This window comes from Hemiscyllium ocellatum, chromosome 7 (assembly GCF_020745735.1).
Source record: "Hemiscyllium ocellatum isolate sHemOce1 chromosome 7, sHemOce1.pat.X.cur, whole genome shotgun sequence".
Taxonomy (NCBI): Eukaryota; Metazoa; Chordata; class Chondrichthyes; order Orectolobiformes; family Hemiscylliidae; genus Hemiscyllium; species Hemiscyllium ocellatum.
The window spans coordinates 45,531,171-45,549,357 of NC_083407.1; the positions used below are offsets into that span (position 1 = coordinate 45,531,171).

The 18,187-nt window shown below is 41.0% G+C and overlaps 1 protein-coding gene across 1 annotated transcript in view; it reads right to left on the minus strand.

Annotated features, from left to right (window-relative positions):
* LOC132817340 (secretin receptor-like) overlaps nucleotides 1–18,187 on the minus strand; it is a 73,858-nt gene that overhangs the window by 34,330 nt on the left and 21,341 nt on the right. Inside the window, exons 4-9 of the mRNA XM_060827748.1 lie at nucleotides 9,693–9,796; nucleotides 9,381–9,478; nucleotides 7,655–7,787; nucleotides 5,359–5,512; nucleotides 5,151–5,211; nucleotides 3,218–3,287 (exon numbers count right to left, since the gene is read on the minus strand). Coding sequence (XP_060683731.1) covers nucleotides 3,218–3,287; nucleotides 5,151–5,211; nucleotides 5,359–5,512; nucleotides 7,655–7,787; nucleotides 9,381–9,478; nucleotides 9,693–9,796 — 620 coding nt within the window. The remainder of the gene's footprint in view (nucleotides 1–3,217; nucleotides 3,288–5,150; nucleotides 5,212–5,358; nucleotides 5,513–7,654; nucleotides 7,788–9,380; nucleotides 9,479–9,692; nucleotides 9,797–18,187) is intronic.

Sequence of the window (18,187 nt, forward strand, 5' to 3'; positions counted from 1 at the left end):
TGTAGTCTGGAGTCCGTGCGGGATCAGTCGGTTCCGTAGGCAGGTGCTGAGGAAGGAGATGTGGCTGTGGTAACGGGTCTGTTTGAGGACGTGGCTGAAGAGTTTCTGTGCAGAGGAGATGACCTGGGGGGTGCAGTGAGAGAGAGACTCACTGAAATCCTTGTAGAGGGAGGAAGAGAGCTTCTTCAAGGAAGGCATCCTTGCAAGAGGATTCGCAGTAGGTTAAAATCTTCGGGTAAAAAATGAGGTCTGCAGATGCTGGAGATCACAGCTGAAAATGTGTTGCTGGTTAAAGCACAGCAGGTTAGGCAGCATCCAAGGAATAGGAAATTTGACGTTTCGGGCATAAGCCCTTCATCAGGAATGAGGAGAGTGTGCCAAGCAGGCTAAGATAAAAGGTAGGGAGGAGGGACTTGGGGGAGGGGCGATGGAGATGTGATAGGTGGAAGGAGGTCAAGGTGAGGGTGATAGGCCGGAGTGGGGTGGGGGCGGAGAGGTCAGGAAGAAGATTGCAGGTTAGGAGGGCGGTGCTGAGTTGAGGGAACCGACTGAGACAAGGTGGGGGGAGGGGAAATGAGGAAACTGGAGAAATCTGAGTTCATTCCTTGTGGTTGGAGGGTTCCCAGGCGGAAGATGAGGCGCTCCTCCTCCAGCCGTCGTGTTGTTATGTTCTGCCGGTGGAGGAGTCCAAGGACCTGCATGTCCTCGATGGAGTGGGAGGGAGAGTTAAAGTGTTGAGCCACGGGGTGGTTGGGTTGGTTGGTCCGGGCATCCCAGAGGTGTTCTCTGAAGCGTTCCACAAGTAAGCGGCCCGTCTCCCCAATATAGAGGAGGCCACATCGGGTGCAGCGGATGCAATAGATGATGTGTGTGGAGGTACAGGTGAACTTGTGGCGGATATGGAAGGATCCCTTGGGGCCTTGGAGGGAAGTGAGGGAGGAGGTGTGGGCGCAAGTTTTTACATTTCCTGCGGTTGAGGTTGAGGTCAAAATATAATGTCTTTTTTATGAAGGAGATAGATATAGCTCTTGTGGCCAAAGGCATCAAGGGATTTGGAGAGTATTAAGCTCGCTGATCAGCCATGATTATAATGAAATGTAGATCAGGCTCGAGAGGTTGATTGGTCTACTCCTGCTCCTATCTTCCATGGTTCTATATTTCTTTTTGACCATACACTGCAAATGATATAGATCAGTATAAAAATGTAAAGTCACCATGGTCCTGGCAGATCATAGGGTTGTTCTCTCACTAGGGAGAAACAACTGATGGTGGTTTAACCTGAGGGACACCAGGCCTCAGTCAAGGGAGAGATTAAGATGGTGGGACCTTCATGGTAAAGTCAGTCAGTACACTATTCTGGCAGCACTTATGATGTCAAATGGCCACATTCTGTATTGTGAGATTCTGTGAATTGAGGAAAAACTATTGAGCAAACGGGACTTTCAAATTCATTGACACATAATTGTCAAAATAGTAAAGATCTTGAAATGTGAAGACTTGTTATATGATTCTTTTAATTTAGGCAGTCACCAGAAATTCAGATTTTTAAAAAAAATTTGGTTTATCTTATAATCATTGAGAAATTTCAGAATGTTACAAGAGATGTGAATATAGGAGAAAAGGTTAGTAAGTTTGCAGATGACACCAAAATTGGTGGTAGTGGACAATGAAGAAAGTTATCTCAGAGTACAACATAACTTTGATCTGAGGGGCCAAGAAATTGCACGTGGAGTTAAATTTAGATAAATGTGAGGTGTTGCATTTTGGGAGGGCAAATCAGGGCAGGACATATATATTTAATGGTAGGGTCCTGGGGAGTGTTGCTGAGCAGAGACCTTGGGGTGCAGGTTCTCAGTTCCTTGCAGGTGGAGTCACAGGTGGACAGGATAGTGAAGAAGGCTGAAAATAAAAAAAAATGTTGGCAATCACAGCAGGTCAGACCACATCCGTGGAGAAAGAGCAAGCTAATGTTTTGATGAGAAGTCATCTAGACTCGAAACATTACCTTGCTCTCTCTCCACGGATGCTGACTGACCCACTGTGATTTCCAGCATTTTTTTGTCCCCAGTGAAGATTCCAGCATCTGCAATAATTTGCTCCTCTGTAGTGAAGAAAGCATTTGGTACATTTGCCTTTATTGGTCAGTGCATTGAGTATAGGAATTGGGAGGTCATGTTGCACCTATACAGGATATTGGTTAGCCATTTTTGCAATACTGTGTGCAGTTTGGGTCTCCCTGCTATGGGAAGGATGCTGCTAAACTTGAAAGGGTGCAGAAAAGATTTACAAGGATTTGCCAGGGTTGGAACGCTTGAGCTATAGGGAAAGGTTGAAAAGGCTAGGGCTATATATCCTAGGAGTGTCTGAGGCTGAGGGGTGACCTTATAAAGGTTTATAAAATCATGAGGGGCATGGTTAGGGTAAATAGCCAAGCAACTGTTTTTTTTTCCCAGTTTAGGGGAGTCCAAACTAGGGGTCATAGGTTTAAGGTGAGAAGGGAAAAATATAAAAGGGATCTAAAAAGCAACTTTTTCACACAGAGTATGGTGCATGTTTGGAATGAGCTGCCATAGGAAGTGGTGGAGGCTGGTACAATTACATTTAAAAGGCATCTGGATGGGCATGTGAAAAGGGAAGGTTTAGAGGAATGTGGGCCAAATGCTGGTAAATGGGACTAGATTAATTTCAGGAAACCTGGTCTGCATAGATGAGTTGGACCAGAGGGTCTTTCTTCCATGTTGTACATCTCTATGACTGCTTCACATTCAACATGATATTAATGCACAATTTGAAACAAAAAATACAATTAAATGGACCAAACTGCGCCTGTATAGCCAATTCAATCTTGAAAATGATAGGTGTGGAATCAGAGGTATCAAAGCACTGGTGGTAGTCATTTTCAGTTTTAGAGATAATGTCAAATGGATGATAATGAGTGGGTACACATTATACACCCCACCTAAATTTTGTTTCATTGATGTCAATAGAAAGAGATGTCAGAAAAAGTGTATAACAAATGATTGATTTGTCAACCTTATTTTACAATATTACCAAAAGCTACCACATTTGAAGAAATAAGTGCATGCACCATACATTATTCTGCAAATTCTAAAATATCTGATGTACCTAGGGTGTACAATCCAAATTGGTTAAAATGTACACTTACAGTAATAATTTACAAGAAATCAGAATCATCTTCAATTAAAAAAATACTTACCAAAATTGATACAACTGGAGGTCCTTTAATGATCCACCATATACGTACATCCGAGTTAACATTCCAGCAGCTATGGATTATAGAAATTATAAAGCTGTTTCTTTGATTTTAAATGATTGAACACTGTGAATCTGACAAATTATTTGATTAATTATGCTGGTGTTGTATTTACATATTAATAGTTAATACATTTTAATTTGTCATCCTTTAGCATCAGGCAAAACTGAGGACTGCAGATGCTGGAAATTAGAGTCACCTGGATCATCTCAGACACCTCCCTTCTTTTCCTGGGCCTCTCCATCTCCATCAACGATGACCGACTTAACATTAACACCTTCGACAAATCCACCGACTCCCACGGCTTCCTAGACTACGCCTCCTTCCATCCTGCTTCCTGTAAATACGCTATCCCTTATTTCCAAATCCTCCACTTCCGCCGTATGCTCCCAGGAGGACCAGTTCCACCACAGAACACAGCAGATGGCCTCCTCCTTTAAAGACCACAATTTCCCCTCCCATGTATTTGATGATGCCCTCCAGTGCAATCCATCCACCTCCCACACCTCCACCCTTGAACCCCACCCCTCCAACCGCAACAAGGACAGAATGCCCCCTGGTCCTCACCTTCCACCGCACAAACCTCCATATATATCGCATCATCCACCGCCATTTCCACCAGCTACAAACGGACCCCAACACTAGAGATATGTTTCCTTCCCATCCCAATCTGCTTTCCGGAAAGACCATTTCCTCTGTGACTCCCTTGTCAGGTCCACCTCCCCCCCTCCCCCCCCACCCCAAACAACCCACCTTCCCCTGCCACTGCAGGAATTGCATAACTTGCACCCACACCTCCCTCCTTCCACATCCATCAGAGTTTTACCTGCACTTCCACACGTCATTTACTATATCCGTTGCTCCCGGTGTGGCCTTCTCTACATTGGGGAGACAGGATGCCTACTTGCAGAGTGCTTCAGGGAACATCTCCAAGACACACACATCAACCAACCCTACTGCCCCGTGGCCGAACACTTCAACTCTCCCTCCCATTCCACAAAGACTTGCAGGTCCTAGGCCTCCTCGATTGCCACTGCCTAACCACCTGATGCCTGGAGGAAGAATGCCTCATCTTCCGCCTTGGGACCCTTCAACCCCAAGGCATCGATATGGATTTCATCAATTTCCTCATTTCCTCTCCCCCACCTTATCCCAATCCCAACTTTCTGACGTGGCACCACCCTCATGACCTGTCCATCTTCCTTCCTACCTATCTGCTCCACCCTCCTCTCCGACCTATCACCTTTACCCCCACCTCCATCTACCTATCGCACTCTCAACTACCTTCCCCCTAGCCCCACCCCTCTCCTATTTATCTCACCGCCCCCTCAGCTCACAGCCTCCTTCCTGATGAAGGGATTTTGCCCGAAACATCGATTCTCCTGCTGCTCAGATGCTACCTGACCTGCTGTGCCTATCAAACACCACACTCTCAACCCTTTAGCATCAGCATATTATAGATATAAAGTTGACACTAAACTTGAAATAAGAATTAAATATTAAGGAACATATGTCAAAGTGTAAGGAGGGCAATAGTTACTATTTTTCTTAAATGACATGGTAAACAATTTCACTATCGTTCAATGGAATTTGAGAAAACAATTCTAAGCCATTTAAAGAATTTGGAGACTTTTAACATACTGTGCACTTGTAGGTACCATGTATTTTTGCACTTATGTGTAAATATGCTGTAGCTTTAGAGGTTTTAGTTCTGTTAATCTATAACTTGGTTTTGCTGATCATATCTTAAAGTAATATTACTTAAAGTAATATTATCCTCCAAAGTAAAGCAATAAAGAAAGTTTGATATGAAAGTTTCTTTAGGGCAACAAGTGTTTTTGATTCTAGGTTTTATTTACATGAAAACATAGCTTACCCAGTGTTCTCATATATCTGTCTTGTAATTGACCAGGATATGATAAAAACTGCTGGTGCACCTGAATGTGAAAAATGTAAAACAAAAACAACAAAAAAAGGGAAAATCAGATTATTAGATGAAGGAAAAGAGGATGACAGTTTTCTCAAAATAGAAGATTTAGAATTATACAAAAATATGAGATTTAGTATCTCAAAGTAAAACTTGCCCCATCCTAGAATGATGTACCATCTGAAATATTTTTGCTCTGAAAAGGCAGATACCGCCAGAAGTGTGTGCAAGTACAATGCTTCTATGAGCAACCAATTGAAATTAGCCAGGACACAGTATTGGAAGAAAACAATAGCGACTTTGCATTCAACCTGGGAACAAAAGTAAACAGAAAAGACAATAAATCACAGGCCAAGCCTTTACTACTTTTACTACAGAAACAGGCTAACTTGTTATTATAAAACAAAGAACTGTGGTTGCTGGAAATCTAAATTAAAAATCTGAAATTGTGAGAGAAAGTCAATAGGTCTGGCAGCATCTGAGGAGAGAAAATAGAGTTCTGAAGAAGGGTCATTACACTCCAAATATTGGTTCTGCTTTCTCTCCACAGTTGCTGCCAGATCTGTGGAGTTTCTCAAGCAATTTCTATATTTTGTTTCGGATAACTTACTAAATTGATACATTATTAACTTTATTTTTATATCACTATAATAATGAATTAATACTATTGATCTAGGCTGTGTATGTATGTACAAATAGCAATAATGTCAGCAAGACTGCCTCCTGCAGTTACCACCAGCCCAGATACTGGTACCTTGGTGGGAACATTAATGTTAGAACATTTGAGAGCACAAGCTGATCAGCAGCTCAATGTAATGGCTACACAGCTAATGAGGAAAAACTGCTCTCGGCAGGTGGAACTCAGGGGACTGACAAAAATCAGTATTATGCAGGAGAGAAAGTGGTGGAATCAGCATCAGGGACTTCAGCCATATGCACCAACGGATAGCTCTGTGGAGGTCAATAGCAGCTATTGTCCAGTGGCTGCGTGAATGCAGCAATGCTATAGGAACCCAGTTCCTTCACCATGTAATTGGCTACCTCCATGGATGGGCTGGTTATTGCCATGGGGAGCCAGCTCCAGCCCGCTCAAGGTCAGCTAGAAAGGAGCACACACTTGCATGCCATTGCCCCAGCCATTGGCTCAGGACCGAAGGCATTTGACAGAAGATCAGGGAAGCTAACACACACTGTTGGTGCCACTTCCTCACAAGGACACAGGGCAGTGCCAGGAAGCAGCCAGCAGGAGGAGGAACCACATACAGGCCTCTCAGATGGCTCCTCTCAGGACACTCAAGAGATGGCTGGGACCTCCACCTCTACCCTGCCTGCCCCTCTCTGCCCCAAAATGTTCAAGCTGAGGATGATCCACTTGCCTCTGATGTGAAAACCCTCAGTATGTCAAGGGCCATCTAGATACAAATGCCTCTGTGGTGCCTAGCTGCAGAGCCTTAGCCAATAATCATTTGGTGGCATGATGATGTTATAGATAAAGTTTGACATTTATATAAATTTATTACTTTTTCACGATGTTGTTTGAGTGTCTGCATAGTCCCAATTGTAACATTGCTGGCATGATGCCTAATGTCATGTCTGTACAGGATGTACCTTGGATCAATGTCTCTGTTGACGGTTGCCTACAGCATGTGAACACAATGTAGACAAAGTGTATACTGTGCAATTGTTTCTGTTGCTACTGTTACCCCTCATAGTCAAACATCCCTATTCTAATCCTGGCCTCTGTGTCCAAAAGTGATGGTGTGAATGAAGTGTGCAGCAATTTCTGGAGCAGGGAGTTGTACAGACAGATGGAGCCAATGCATTAGCATTGCCAGGAATTAAGGGATTTGCAGGTTTGTGTCTTGTGCAGTGCATGGATCTGTGTGAAATGCTGTTGACCTCATAGCAGTGGGTCTACAAACCCTCTCACAGGTCAAGATTCACTATTCTGGTGTAGTCCCCGCTATTTTCTTTCCTATTGTGTACTTTTCAAAGGTGACAGTGAATGCACATCAGTCAGTAGTGCCCTCCCACCTTTTGACTCTGATCTCCAGCATCTGTAGTCATCACTTTCTCATATTTAAGGGCATTGGTTAGCTCAGTTGATCAGATGGCTGGTTTGCATGCAGGGCGGTGACAACAATGTCCGTGGGCGGGTGGGGGGCTATCAAATCCTGCACTGGCTGAGGTTACCATGAAAGACTCTCCTTTTTGACCCTAAGGTTTCGCCATATCAGTCGTCTCTCTTTAATGACAGAGCAACTGCATGGTCTGGTACAACTGTGGTGACTTTTACCAAATCAATGACAGATCATAGTGATGTATCTTGTACTAAGTTTTTGCCTCTTTATCGTACCATTCTGCTTAATTCTTAACAATAATTTAAGCAATTTAGCACTTTAAAATAATCATGAGAAATAATGATAAATGTTGCTAGGTAATGAAATAATTACCGGGTAAATAGTGCAGTGACGCTTATCCTCACTGGAAAACAAGACATTGTCTTTTATGAAGATTGAAATTGCACGAAGAATGTATGACACAAACAAATGCATATGAATATAATTCCTGGTACAGTGAAGCTTCCTGTAAAATATGCAATGTAATTCAGTTATATTAGTTACCGTTCTAAACTATTTAAACTTATCTATGCTTCTATCTCTTTTAAAATAACACTATATGTCACATAGCATTGCAAATGCCAATACTGGGGACTAGATCGAATAGAATAGTAACTTATTGTGAATAGTATTTTTTACAAAAAAAAGGTACAGTGAAATGTGTATATATGTCACTATACCATGGTGCCTATATTAATTACAGAAGGTAGAGATACGGGGAAAAAAATTAAAAATTTAAAGCAAAGTCTATCTTAGTTCTATTCGTGGCTTCTGGCTTTGGGAAAATGCAGTGCTGATAGCAGAAAGGGAGACAATATAATTGGAGTTGTAAGTTTTTGCCTTCTAGCACCAATAACAAATTTTGTCATTCTAAAGGCACAACCAAGTACAACAGAATTAATGGGGCCTGTGGGAAATGAACAGTGGGATCACTGGATACAAAGAATAGAGGAAAAGACTGGACTAGAAGTTAGAATGGTTAACATTAAGGTGAAACAGTTGGGTATATCAAAGTACTCACAGGCTGCTTTGTAAATGTTTGAACTTCATTTATAGGTTCCAGCTTTTACATTTATTGGGCTGGCTAAGGAGAATGGGAAAGGCATATAAGCTTTCATGGCTGGTTTTCCATTTCTGGTTTTGGGAAATGTATTGGAGTATGCTTGGTTCATGCTGATCATGTGAATGATAATACCAAGAACCTGTTTTGCAACAAAAATATGGATGAGGCTAATAGTGTTTATCAGTGTCACAGACTAAATCAAACAGCCATTTCTGGTGCCGGATGTGTGTTGTCAGAGATACCCTGCACCTTCACAGAATGTACAATTATAGTCCTCACCATACTCTGAAATCAATATAGCAATTGAAACTGGGTTACTTTCCCAATAGTCTCCTACTATGACAACAGGAAAGCATAGAGCTTGTGCATTCAGGGAAGTGAGTTGTAACCATGTAATAAGTGATACTTAGTGTCAAACAACCTAGCTGGCCCTAAAACATAATTTTACATGTGAGTATTCTCATTTAGTTTAATTAAAATGTGGTGGAGACTTTTTTTTTCTAAGAAGCATTGCCATTTAGCATCAGACTCCATTTCTTCCATTTTTATTTGGATGTATTGACCACATGCTCAGAAATTATACTCTAATTCCCAGTTAGAGCATGTGCAGGTTCCCAGCTTGCACTTTCCCTGCTGGTGGAATGGAGCCAACAATAGAATATCCTGTCCTGCATGTCATTGGTGATTTTTCAATCTACTTGGTGAAAGAGCTTCACTGCTACTTACTCATGGAGGCCTCTGCTCCTCTGTTTAAAGTACCATGCTCAATCAAAGACCAGATGAGAACAGGTCTGCACTCTGAAGCTTACAAAAACTTTCTGAGTAGCTGCTAGTTAGGTGAACAAAACATTTTTTTCCTTTCCTGATGACTCATAAAACTTGGGACCATGGAGAGCCTTGATAATTGATGTACCTACTGTCATATGCAATTTTGTTCCCCCAAATACATAAATACAAAATTTTTATGAACATTGATACTGCTGAAGTTGCACTTACCGAAATAAGCTGAGGATTGTGACTGCTGTGAACAGGAATATGAAAGAAATGCTGTTTCCCACAGTGTAAATGATTTTCAGTTTCATGTAGAATGCTTCCTTTATAAAAATACAAACAAATAACATTTTCAAAGTAAACTCAACTGTATTTAGCATATTTTCATTGATTTAGTTATCTATGTCATTGATATCTTTGCAAATGCATATACAATTCGATTCCATGAACAAAACTGAACAGTCATGAAACAATCATTAGAGCACATGAGATGCTGGATGTATTTACTCTGGCATATTTGTGTTACTACATACATACCTTGGCATCATTTGTGGTATCATCCATATCATATCCACAAGCTGTTCTGTATTCAGGGAATGTATCAGACCACCCTTCACTTGTGCAGTTTCGAGAAATAAAACCTGGTAAAAATTATAAATAGATCTTGATACAACAGTAATTTAGATTAAGCGAGTTAAAATAGAAGCTGATATGAGTTTTGCCTTCTGCAGCAATGTTTCTGTTATCCCTCATACATAAGAACCTAGGTATGGATAACGTGGTATTAATTTAAAAGATAGATCAGGGTATTTTCCAGATGGTATTAAGTTAAACACGGTGATGTCCACAGAGACTTGAGCATTTGGGTGCATTGATCTTTAAAAGGTCATGATAGATGCAGAAAATAATCAAGAAAGCTGATGGAATGCTGGCCTTATGTCAAGAGAACTGGAGTACAGGGATGAAGAAGTTACATTGCAGTTATACAGAACCCTGGTTAGACCCCGCATGGAGTACTGTGAGCAGATCTGGCTCATTCCAGCCTTGGTGGGAGTACAGCCTAGGCCTACAAGAATGATATCTGCACTTCATTTATTATGATGAGAGATTAGACAATTAGGTCTGTTTTCCTAGAATTCAGAAAGGGGTTACATGATCAAGTCTACAAGGTATTAACAGAAAAGACAGGACAGAAAAAATATAATCTATTTCCACTGGTTCTAGACCTAGGTGGCATGGTCTCAGAATTACAGCCACACTGTACAGGAGAGAGGTCAGGGAGAAATTTTACACAGAAAGATTAGATTAGATTACTTACAGTGTTGAAACAGGCCCTTCAGCCCAACAAGCCCACACCGAACCGCAACCCACTCGGACCCATCCCTCAACATTTACCCGTTCACCTAATACAACTGGTAGATATTTGTAATTCTCTTCCACAAATAGCAATGGATGCTGGATCAGTTATTAATTTTCAATCTGAAATGGATAAATTTTGTTCAGCAAAGCTATTAAGGGATTTGAGCCAAAGGCAGATATATGGAGTTAGGCCACATATCAGCCATGATGTCATTGAATAATTGAACAATTGAATGAGGAACTGAATGACCTATTTCCATTCCTATGTTTTTATGTTTTCAAGGATCCAAATGACATCTAAAACCACCGACTATTACATATAATTATTACATCCATAAATACAAGTGTCTGCGTTAGTATTAGACAATTTGGTTACAAAGAGCAATATGTCATGCTTCAAGTGATTTGAGTTAAGATGGTGTTTGATGCTGTTATACTGTCAGGTCACATGCATGTGACACAGCAATGATAACACAAGCATGTCTCTTAAAGGTATATTGACATACTGACTGAGAGACATAGGAGATAGTGAGGACTGCAGATGCTTGGGATCAGAGTCGAGTGTGTGGTGCTGGAAAAGTACAGCAGGTCAGGCAGCATCTGAGGAGTAGGAGAATTGTATATGTTTCATAGTCAAAACGTGTGGTGCTGGTAAAGTACAGCAGGTCAGGCAGCATCTGAGGAGCAGGAGAGTTGACGTTTCAGGCATAAGCTTTTCATCATTCTTGATGAAGGGCTTATGCCTGAAACGTCAACTCTCCTGGTCTTCAGATATTGCCTGACCTGCTGTGCTTTATCAGCACCACATTTTTTGACTATGCGAGATATATAATGTCCACTTTTTCTAAAGGTTAAAATAACTTCAAATAGACATACATGGTTACACATATACACAAGCTGTCAATTTGAAAATTATTCAAACACGTAAAATGAAATTTACAAGAAGAGCAATTTAAACTTCAATGTAATGTTGTGGAGGTCTGACAACTCATACTGATCTGTTGATTGTACACCCATTTGAAGAGGTCAGTGTTTTTCGCTGTTGCAGTTGTTTGACACTTTCATCGTCTTGCTGCTGGTGATGTCACTTAATGTCACTGCATATTTTTCATCATTTGAGGTTCCTTGCTCACTCTGTGTGTGCTTGATTGATGTGTCATACCTGGATCTGAGCTGGCTTCTGTTCATTTGCAATGTAACACCATGATCAGTGATGACTTCATATGACCTGGGCTGGCTGAATATTTTAGAAACATTTGCTGGTATCCAAATATTTGGATTTGGATTTATAACTTGCACCAATTGCCCCGAGTACAATTTTGGTAATTTTTTGTCTGCTTATTTGTTGTGTATCTCTTTCATTCTCCTTTGCCTGGTGAAGAACACCCTGCGTCTCAATTGACCTTTCGACCATACCTTATATTGGTTAAAATAATCCCTTTTCTATTGGTGTTGCAGCAATGCAACACAAAAATCTTATTTTATTGCTTGACACCTAATTATCCATCAAAAAAACTGTGGATGCTGGAAATCTGAAACAAAAACAGAAATAGCTGGAGAAACTCAGCAGGTCTTACAGCATTTCTGGACTGAAAGCAGAGTCAACATTTTGAGTCCAGTGACACTTCTTCAGTCCAGAACTTCTGAGTTTCTCCAGCTATATTTGTTTTTGTACTTAATGATCCTTGATTTGATGTACATATCATACATTCTGCTAGACCATTTGAGCATGGGTAGTGGGGTAAAGATGTGATTTAGTCACATCCCACATAAAGTCATGGAGATGTACAGCATGGAAACAGACCCTTCGGTCCAACTCATCCATGCCGACCAGATATCCCAACTCAATCTAGTCTCACCTGGCCCATATCCCTCCAAACCCTTGCTATTCATATACCCATCCAGATAACTTTTAAATGTTGCAATTTTACCAGCCTCCACTACTTCCTCTGGCAGCTCATTTCCATACACGTACCACTCTCTGCGTGAAAAAGTTGCCCCTCAGGTTTCTTTTATATCTTTCCTCTCTCACCCCAAACCTATGCCCTCTAGTTCTGGACTCACTTACCCAAGGGAAAAGACTTTGTCTATTTATCCTATCCATGCCCCTCATGATTTTATAGACCTCTATAAGGTCACGTAGAACACATCATTAAATGTTTTACCACTGAGTTGTGGTCCATGGCTGAAAACTATCCATTCTGGTATGCCAAATAAACTAAAATTAGCACTCAATATGTCAGTGACAGTCACACTTACTGTGCTGCTAAATCATTGAACAACAGAAAATTGGAGGAGTAATCCATCGCAGGGATGTAAGCATCCGCATGAATAGAGAATAGATCTGGAGCTATTTTTGTCCAAGCAATGGATGGAATATCATGTGGATAGCAAAGCTCCCTCTGCTGCTGGAGTTGATATGTTTGGCATTGCGTCACATATATTCACAAATCATGCTGCCTGATTTGTGCATTCAATACCCTGGTGTAACATGGATATAATACCATGGCATAGAACATATTTGTCCTTTCAAACAACCTGCCAGAAGACACCAAACTCTTCTCCGTATGACCAAAATGAATTAATCACCTCAGATACTGTTTTAATTCTGTCAGGACATCACAGGACAATGATCGTTTGAAACTCTTTCAGAAGCTCATCTTTGGCAGATTCCAATTGACTTTGTTTACATTGGCTCTGGTCAATGTGCAACAGAGAATGCCTCCAAATTCAACTAATTTGATGTATCACATGTAATCTGTTCTGCTATGGGTACAGTTTGAATCTCATGAACTGTGACTATACTGACATATATGTACCCTGGTAGTCCTGCACCTAATGGACCTGCTGGATCAGGTAGAAGATTTCAGGAAACTAAAGTAAGCTTGCATATGGGAATTAAATTGTGATTCTGCCAATCCTGGCATGAGATGGATTCTAGTAGGTTGTATTGTGCAATGCAAATTGCTGAGGTACTTGTCTTTCAGGAAGCATTGTAGTAACATGTTGTCATTAACACCTGTGTTTTGTTTTAGCTTTTAAGATGTATCACCCTGCTCTTACAGGATATATACTGTAAATAGTCATAAAAGCTTTGCTCTCCTTATATTGTCAACCTGGTGAGGTTAACAATGTGCAAAGCTTAATTATCTTAATAAATTTGTCATTTGCTTTGGTTAACTCTACACCTCATTGATATGCTTGTGTTCATACAACTTTTTAAGACTAGGTTTAGGGCGAGAGGGGAAAGATATAAAAGAGACCTAAGGGGCAACTTTTTCACGCAGAGGGTGGTACATGTATGGAATGAGCTGCCAGAGGATGTTGTGGAAGCTGGTACAATTGCAACATTTAAGAAGCTTTTGGATGGGTATATAGATAGGAAGGGTATGGGCTGGGTGTTGGCAGGTGGGACTAGATTGGGTTGGGATATCTGGTCGGCATGGACAGGTTGGACCGAAGGATCTCTTTCTCTAGAGATGCTGTTCGTCTCTATGACTCTATGAACTCTTGGTGCTAGGGTCTGCTAGAGTAACCTGAGTGCAGTCTGTGACGTCCCACAACTGGGGAACCCAATAATGATGACAAATCCCATTGCCCAAGCTGCTTGACTCTCCTCATCACAAAGCGAGAATATGAAAAGCTACCATTTATAGAAAATAGCATCACTTACTCCTGCATTGATGTTAAGGTTTAGGATTGGGAGATCTACACCCATCCCAAAGAGATTTTTCCACTATTGATGGAATTTCAAACTGGGGCACATAGTTATGGAATAAGCAGACACTCACTTTAAAATTGAGAAGTGAAGGATTTCACCTCTCAGAGAATAGCGAATGTATGAAATTCTCTGCTGCAGAGTCGAGAGTGTAGTGCTGGAAAAGCACAGTAGATCAGACAGCATCCGAGGAGCAGTAAAATCGACGTTTCGGGCAAAAGCCCTTCATCAGGAATAAAGGCAGAGAGCCTGAAGGGTGGAGAGAAAGTAGCATAGAGTACAATAGGTGAGTGGAGGGTGGAGTGGATAGGTGGAAAAGAAGATAGGCAGGTAGGACAAGTCATGGGGACAGTGCTGAGCTGGAAGTTTGGAACTAGGGTGAGGTAGGGAAGGGGAAATAAGGAAACTGTTGAAGTCCACATTGATGCCCTGGTGTTGAAGTGTTCCGAGGTGGAAGATGAGGCGTTCTTCCTCCAGGCGTCTGGTGGTGAGAGAGCAGTGGTAAAGGAGGCCCAGGACCTCCATGTCCTCGGCAGAGTGGGAAGGGGAGTTGAAATGTTGGGCCACAGGGCGGTGTGGTTGATTGGTGTAGGTGTCCTGGAGATGTTTCCTAAAACGCTCTGCTAGGAGGCTTCCAGTCTCCCCAATGTAGAGGAGACCGCATCTGGAGCAACCTGTTGGACTATAACCTGGTGTTGTGTGATTTATAACTTTGTACACCCCAGTCCAACGCTGGCATCTAGAGTCATAGAGATGAACAGACCCTTCAGTCCAACTCGTCCAGATATTCCAACCCAATTTAGTCCCACCTGCCAGCACCCGGCCCATATCCCTCCAAACCCTTTCTATTCATATACCCATCCAAATGTCTCTTAAATGTTGCTATTGTACCAGCCTCCACCACTTCCTCTGGCAGCTCATTCCATACACGTACCACCCTCTGCGTGAAAAAGTTCCCCTTAGGTCTCTTTTATATCTTTCCCCTCTCACCCTAAGCCTATGTCCTCTAGTTCTGGACTCCCCAACCCCAGGGAAAAGACTTTGCCTATTTACCCTATCCATCTCCTAATCATGTCTAATTTTGGCATTCTCCATAATGTTCCCTGAACAGATAATCTGTGTGGAATGTCAGAAAGAAATCATTATTTTGTTGAAAGAATGCCCTCACCCTCATGACAATCATAATGAAACCTCATGTAATGCCTTCACACTGTCTGGCTTGGAAGTTTTCCAAGGAGGTCTTTGTCACTTTCTCACTGTTGATCATGTTACACCAAAGAGGAGAAAATTCCTTCCAGAGACTGAAATGAGTTCACTGTAACTTTTCAGTGTTCAAACAAGCAATATTTCACGTCTGCTTTTGATATATTGCATTTGGAAATCAACATGAGTATCTTTGAGTCTCAAGCCTTTAAGAGAATCTAACTCTCAGACACCTGAAGCAATTAAGGAAAGATGGTTTACAGCTACCAAAGAACATGAGGGAATTAACCTAAGATCAGAAGCTAAGAAGGAGCCCTTGAACAACAAGGCATCCATACCTTGAAAATGAAAAGACTGTTTCTATTCATGACCAAGTACCATTGCCAGACTTTAAATTGAAATAGAACTAATGAAGTTTGGCTTTGAAAGAGAAATTAACTAGAAACAGAACAGAGATAAGAAAGAGTAAAGCCAGAGAGTGGTGAAAAAATTCAACTGGAAAATGGATTTTGATTATGCAAACTTGTGTGAGTGAGAAGAGGTGAGGATGACTCAAAGAATTTGGGGAATATCCACATACTACCCAAATTTAGTAAGGAGGAAGTGGAGATGCATTTCTTTTCATTTGAGAAAATTGCTACAATTCTGAATTGGTTTAAAGAACAATGGGCTATGCTCCAATAAAATGTTTTAGGATTGAAAGTTTCCGAGAACTTTTGTGGAGAATGATAGAAAGTAAATTAACAGTGTGACATTTGCAAGACTTGGGAGTATATTAACTCATGGAATCTGGACTTTAAATCTTAATTGTCACCTTTGGTTCCTTGTTACAAGTTAATCATTATAATATTGGGAATATGAAGTATTTAAGTGTTTATATTGTATAGAGAAGTGTTGGGCTATTATTTACAGACCACAACTAACAGATCTTTCTCAAAAATTACAAAACTGTTTCTAAGTAGTTTGATGCTACAACCACTTGCAGTAAAAATCATACGTTGCCAAATGAAACAATGTCATTACAGAAGCTTTATTGAGTGTAAAAGATCAAGGGTTGTAATAATGTCCTAAAACTAGATAAATGCATTGTATCTTTTCAGATTATAAAATAAATCTGCATATGTAATAAAATCTATCATTTATATACAATGGATACAATGTTATATACTATTTCTTGTATACTATAGATACACAGGCATCTCCTGTACAGTTGTAAAGAAAATGTCATTATAGCACCACTCTTGTCCAAGCCAGTAAGAAATGTTTTGGCCTTTGAAAGCAATAAGGATGTTTAAAACTAAAAAATAAAATGGGGAGTCTGTGAGGGCCTTTTTTCCGAAAGAAACTTGTAACAAGGTCTTGAAGAATTTCTATGAACTGTAAAGGTATTAAATTGGAATTTCTCGAATAATAAGAAATACTGGTATGTGACCTGGATGGAATGCAATCAGGATGGAAGCTAATGTACGAAAGTGATGTAAGCAAAGAAACTGAGAGGCTGCAAGAGAGCATAGCTGAAGGCAGAAGGTGGTGAGTCTAAGGTGCAGAAATAAAGCAAAGCAAAGAGTTTAGAAGGTCTGGAAGGAAGTGAATGATACAGGGAAGATTGCTTAAGCAGTACCCTGTTCATGTGGAAACTGCTATTGCAGTGATTGGAATGAAGGCAGCTAGGTAGATCTTATAGAATATGAGTTCCCTGATTGGGACTGTTAACCCCAGTCAGGGAGTCTTGGCTGACAGATATAAAGAGGAGTGTCAGGGGTTCTGCTCATTCTCGGAGCCAGTTTTCTGTTAGCTGGGTCAGTGTCATGTACAATGTATATGTAAATAAAGGGTGACTTGGTGATGGGTACCAGCCTTCATGGAGACATTTCAGCAATCTGTGGAGAATCAGCTAATGCCAGGAAGGAAAAGGACTGGAATTTGGTTGGGTCCTGCGGTGGACATGAGTATTCTACTAAATCACTTAGATATAGTCATTATTATATGTGCTATTCCATGAAAATGTATAGTTTGTGTCAACCATGACTTCCATGTCAATTTACATTTCTTCTAATTTGTATGATAACAGAAGTTGCAAAAAGTGAAATTTCTCAATGGAGGGGCAGTGGGGGTGATCCTTTGGTAAATATAGTTCTTTGGTAATAGCCCCTCAGATCATAACAGAAGGAAAACTTAGGAAAGGAGCAAAGTTTCATCCTATATACCTGAAATACAGTAACCATGAAACTGAACTCCATAGTTTTGGTACTATGAATATTATTTCAGCTCCAAAGTGTCATCTGCATTGTATGTACATAATTTGGTGCAGCCCATACTGAGCACCATCTTGGTGACAGCATTGGTGTGGGCCTTAGATGTCTGTTGAAAGTATGCAAAGCAGATGGTTTATGGTCTCAGTCCTAGCAGAATGCTGATTCAATACCAGCACTGCCCATTTTGAACCAGTATCTCCAACTTATGCCTTTTTTTAATGCACTCCTAGCTGCAAGTCACAAACAATGTCTATTAACTGGATCATCAACCACACTGTGGTTAATTGTTGATGAACTGTTTTGAAGTATGTAAAATGCTTGATCAAACCATCTGCTCACAAACATGGTTGTTCTGGTTAATGCATCCTGGATTTGCAACATGTCAGAGAGGTCGAGCAGATACAACTGCTTGTAGAGGAGGGAGGAGCAGGGAGAGAAGTGCTCACAACAGGAGGCTTTACCTCTCCCCAGGTTTTCATGCTATATTTCTCCTACCT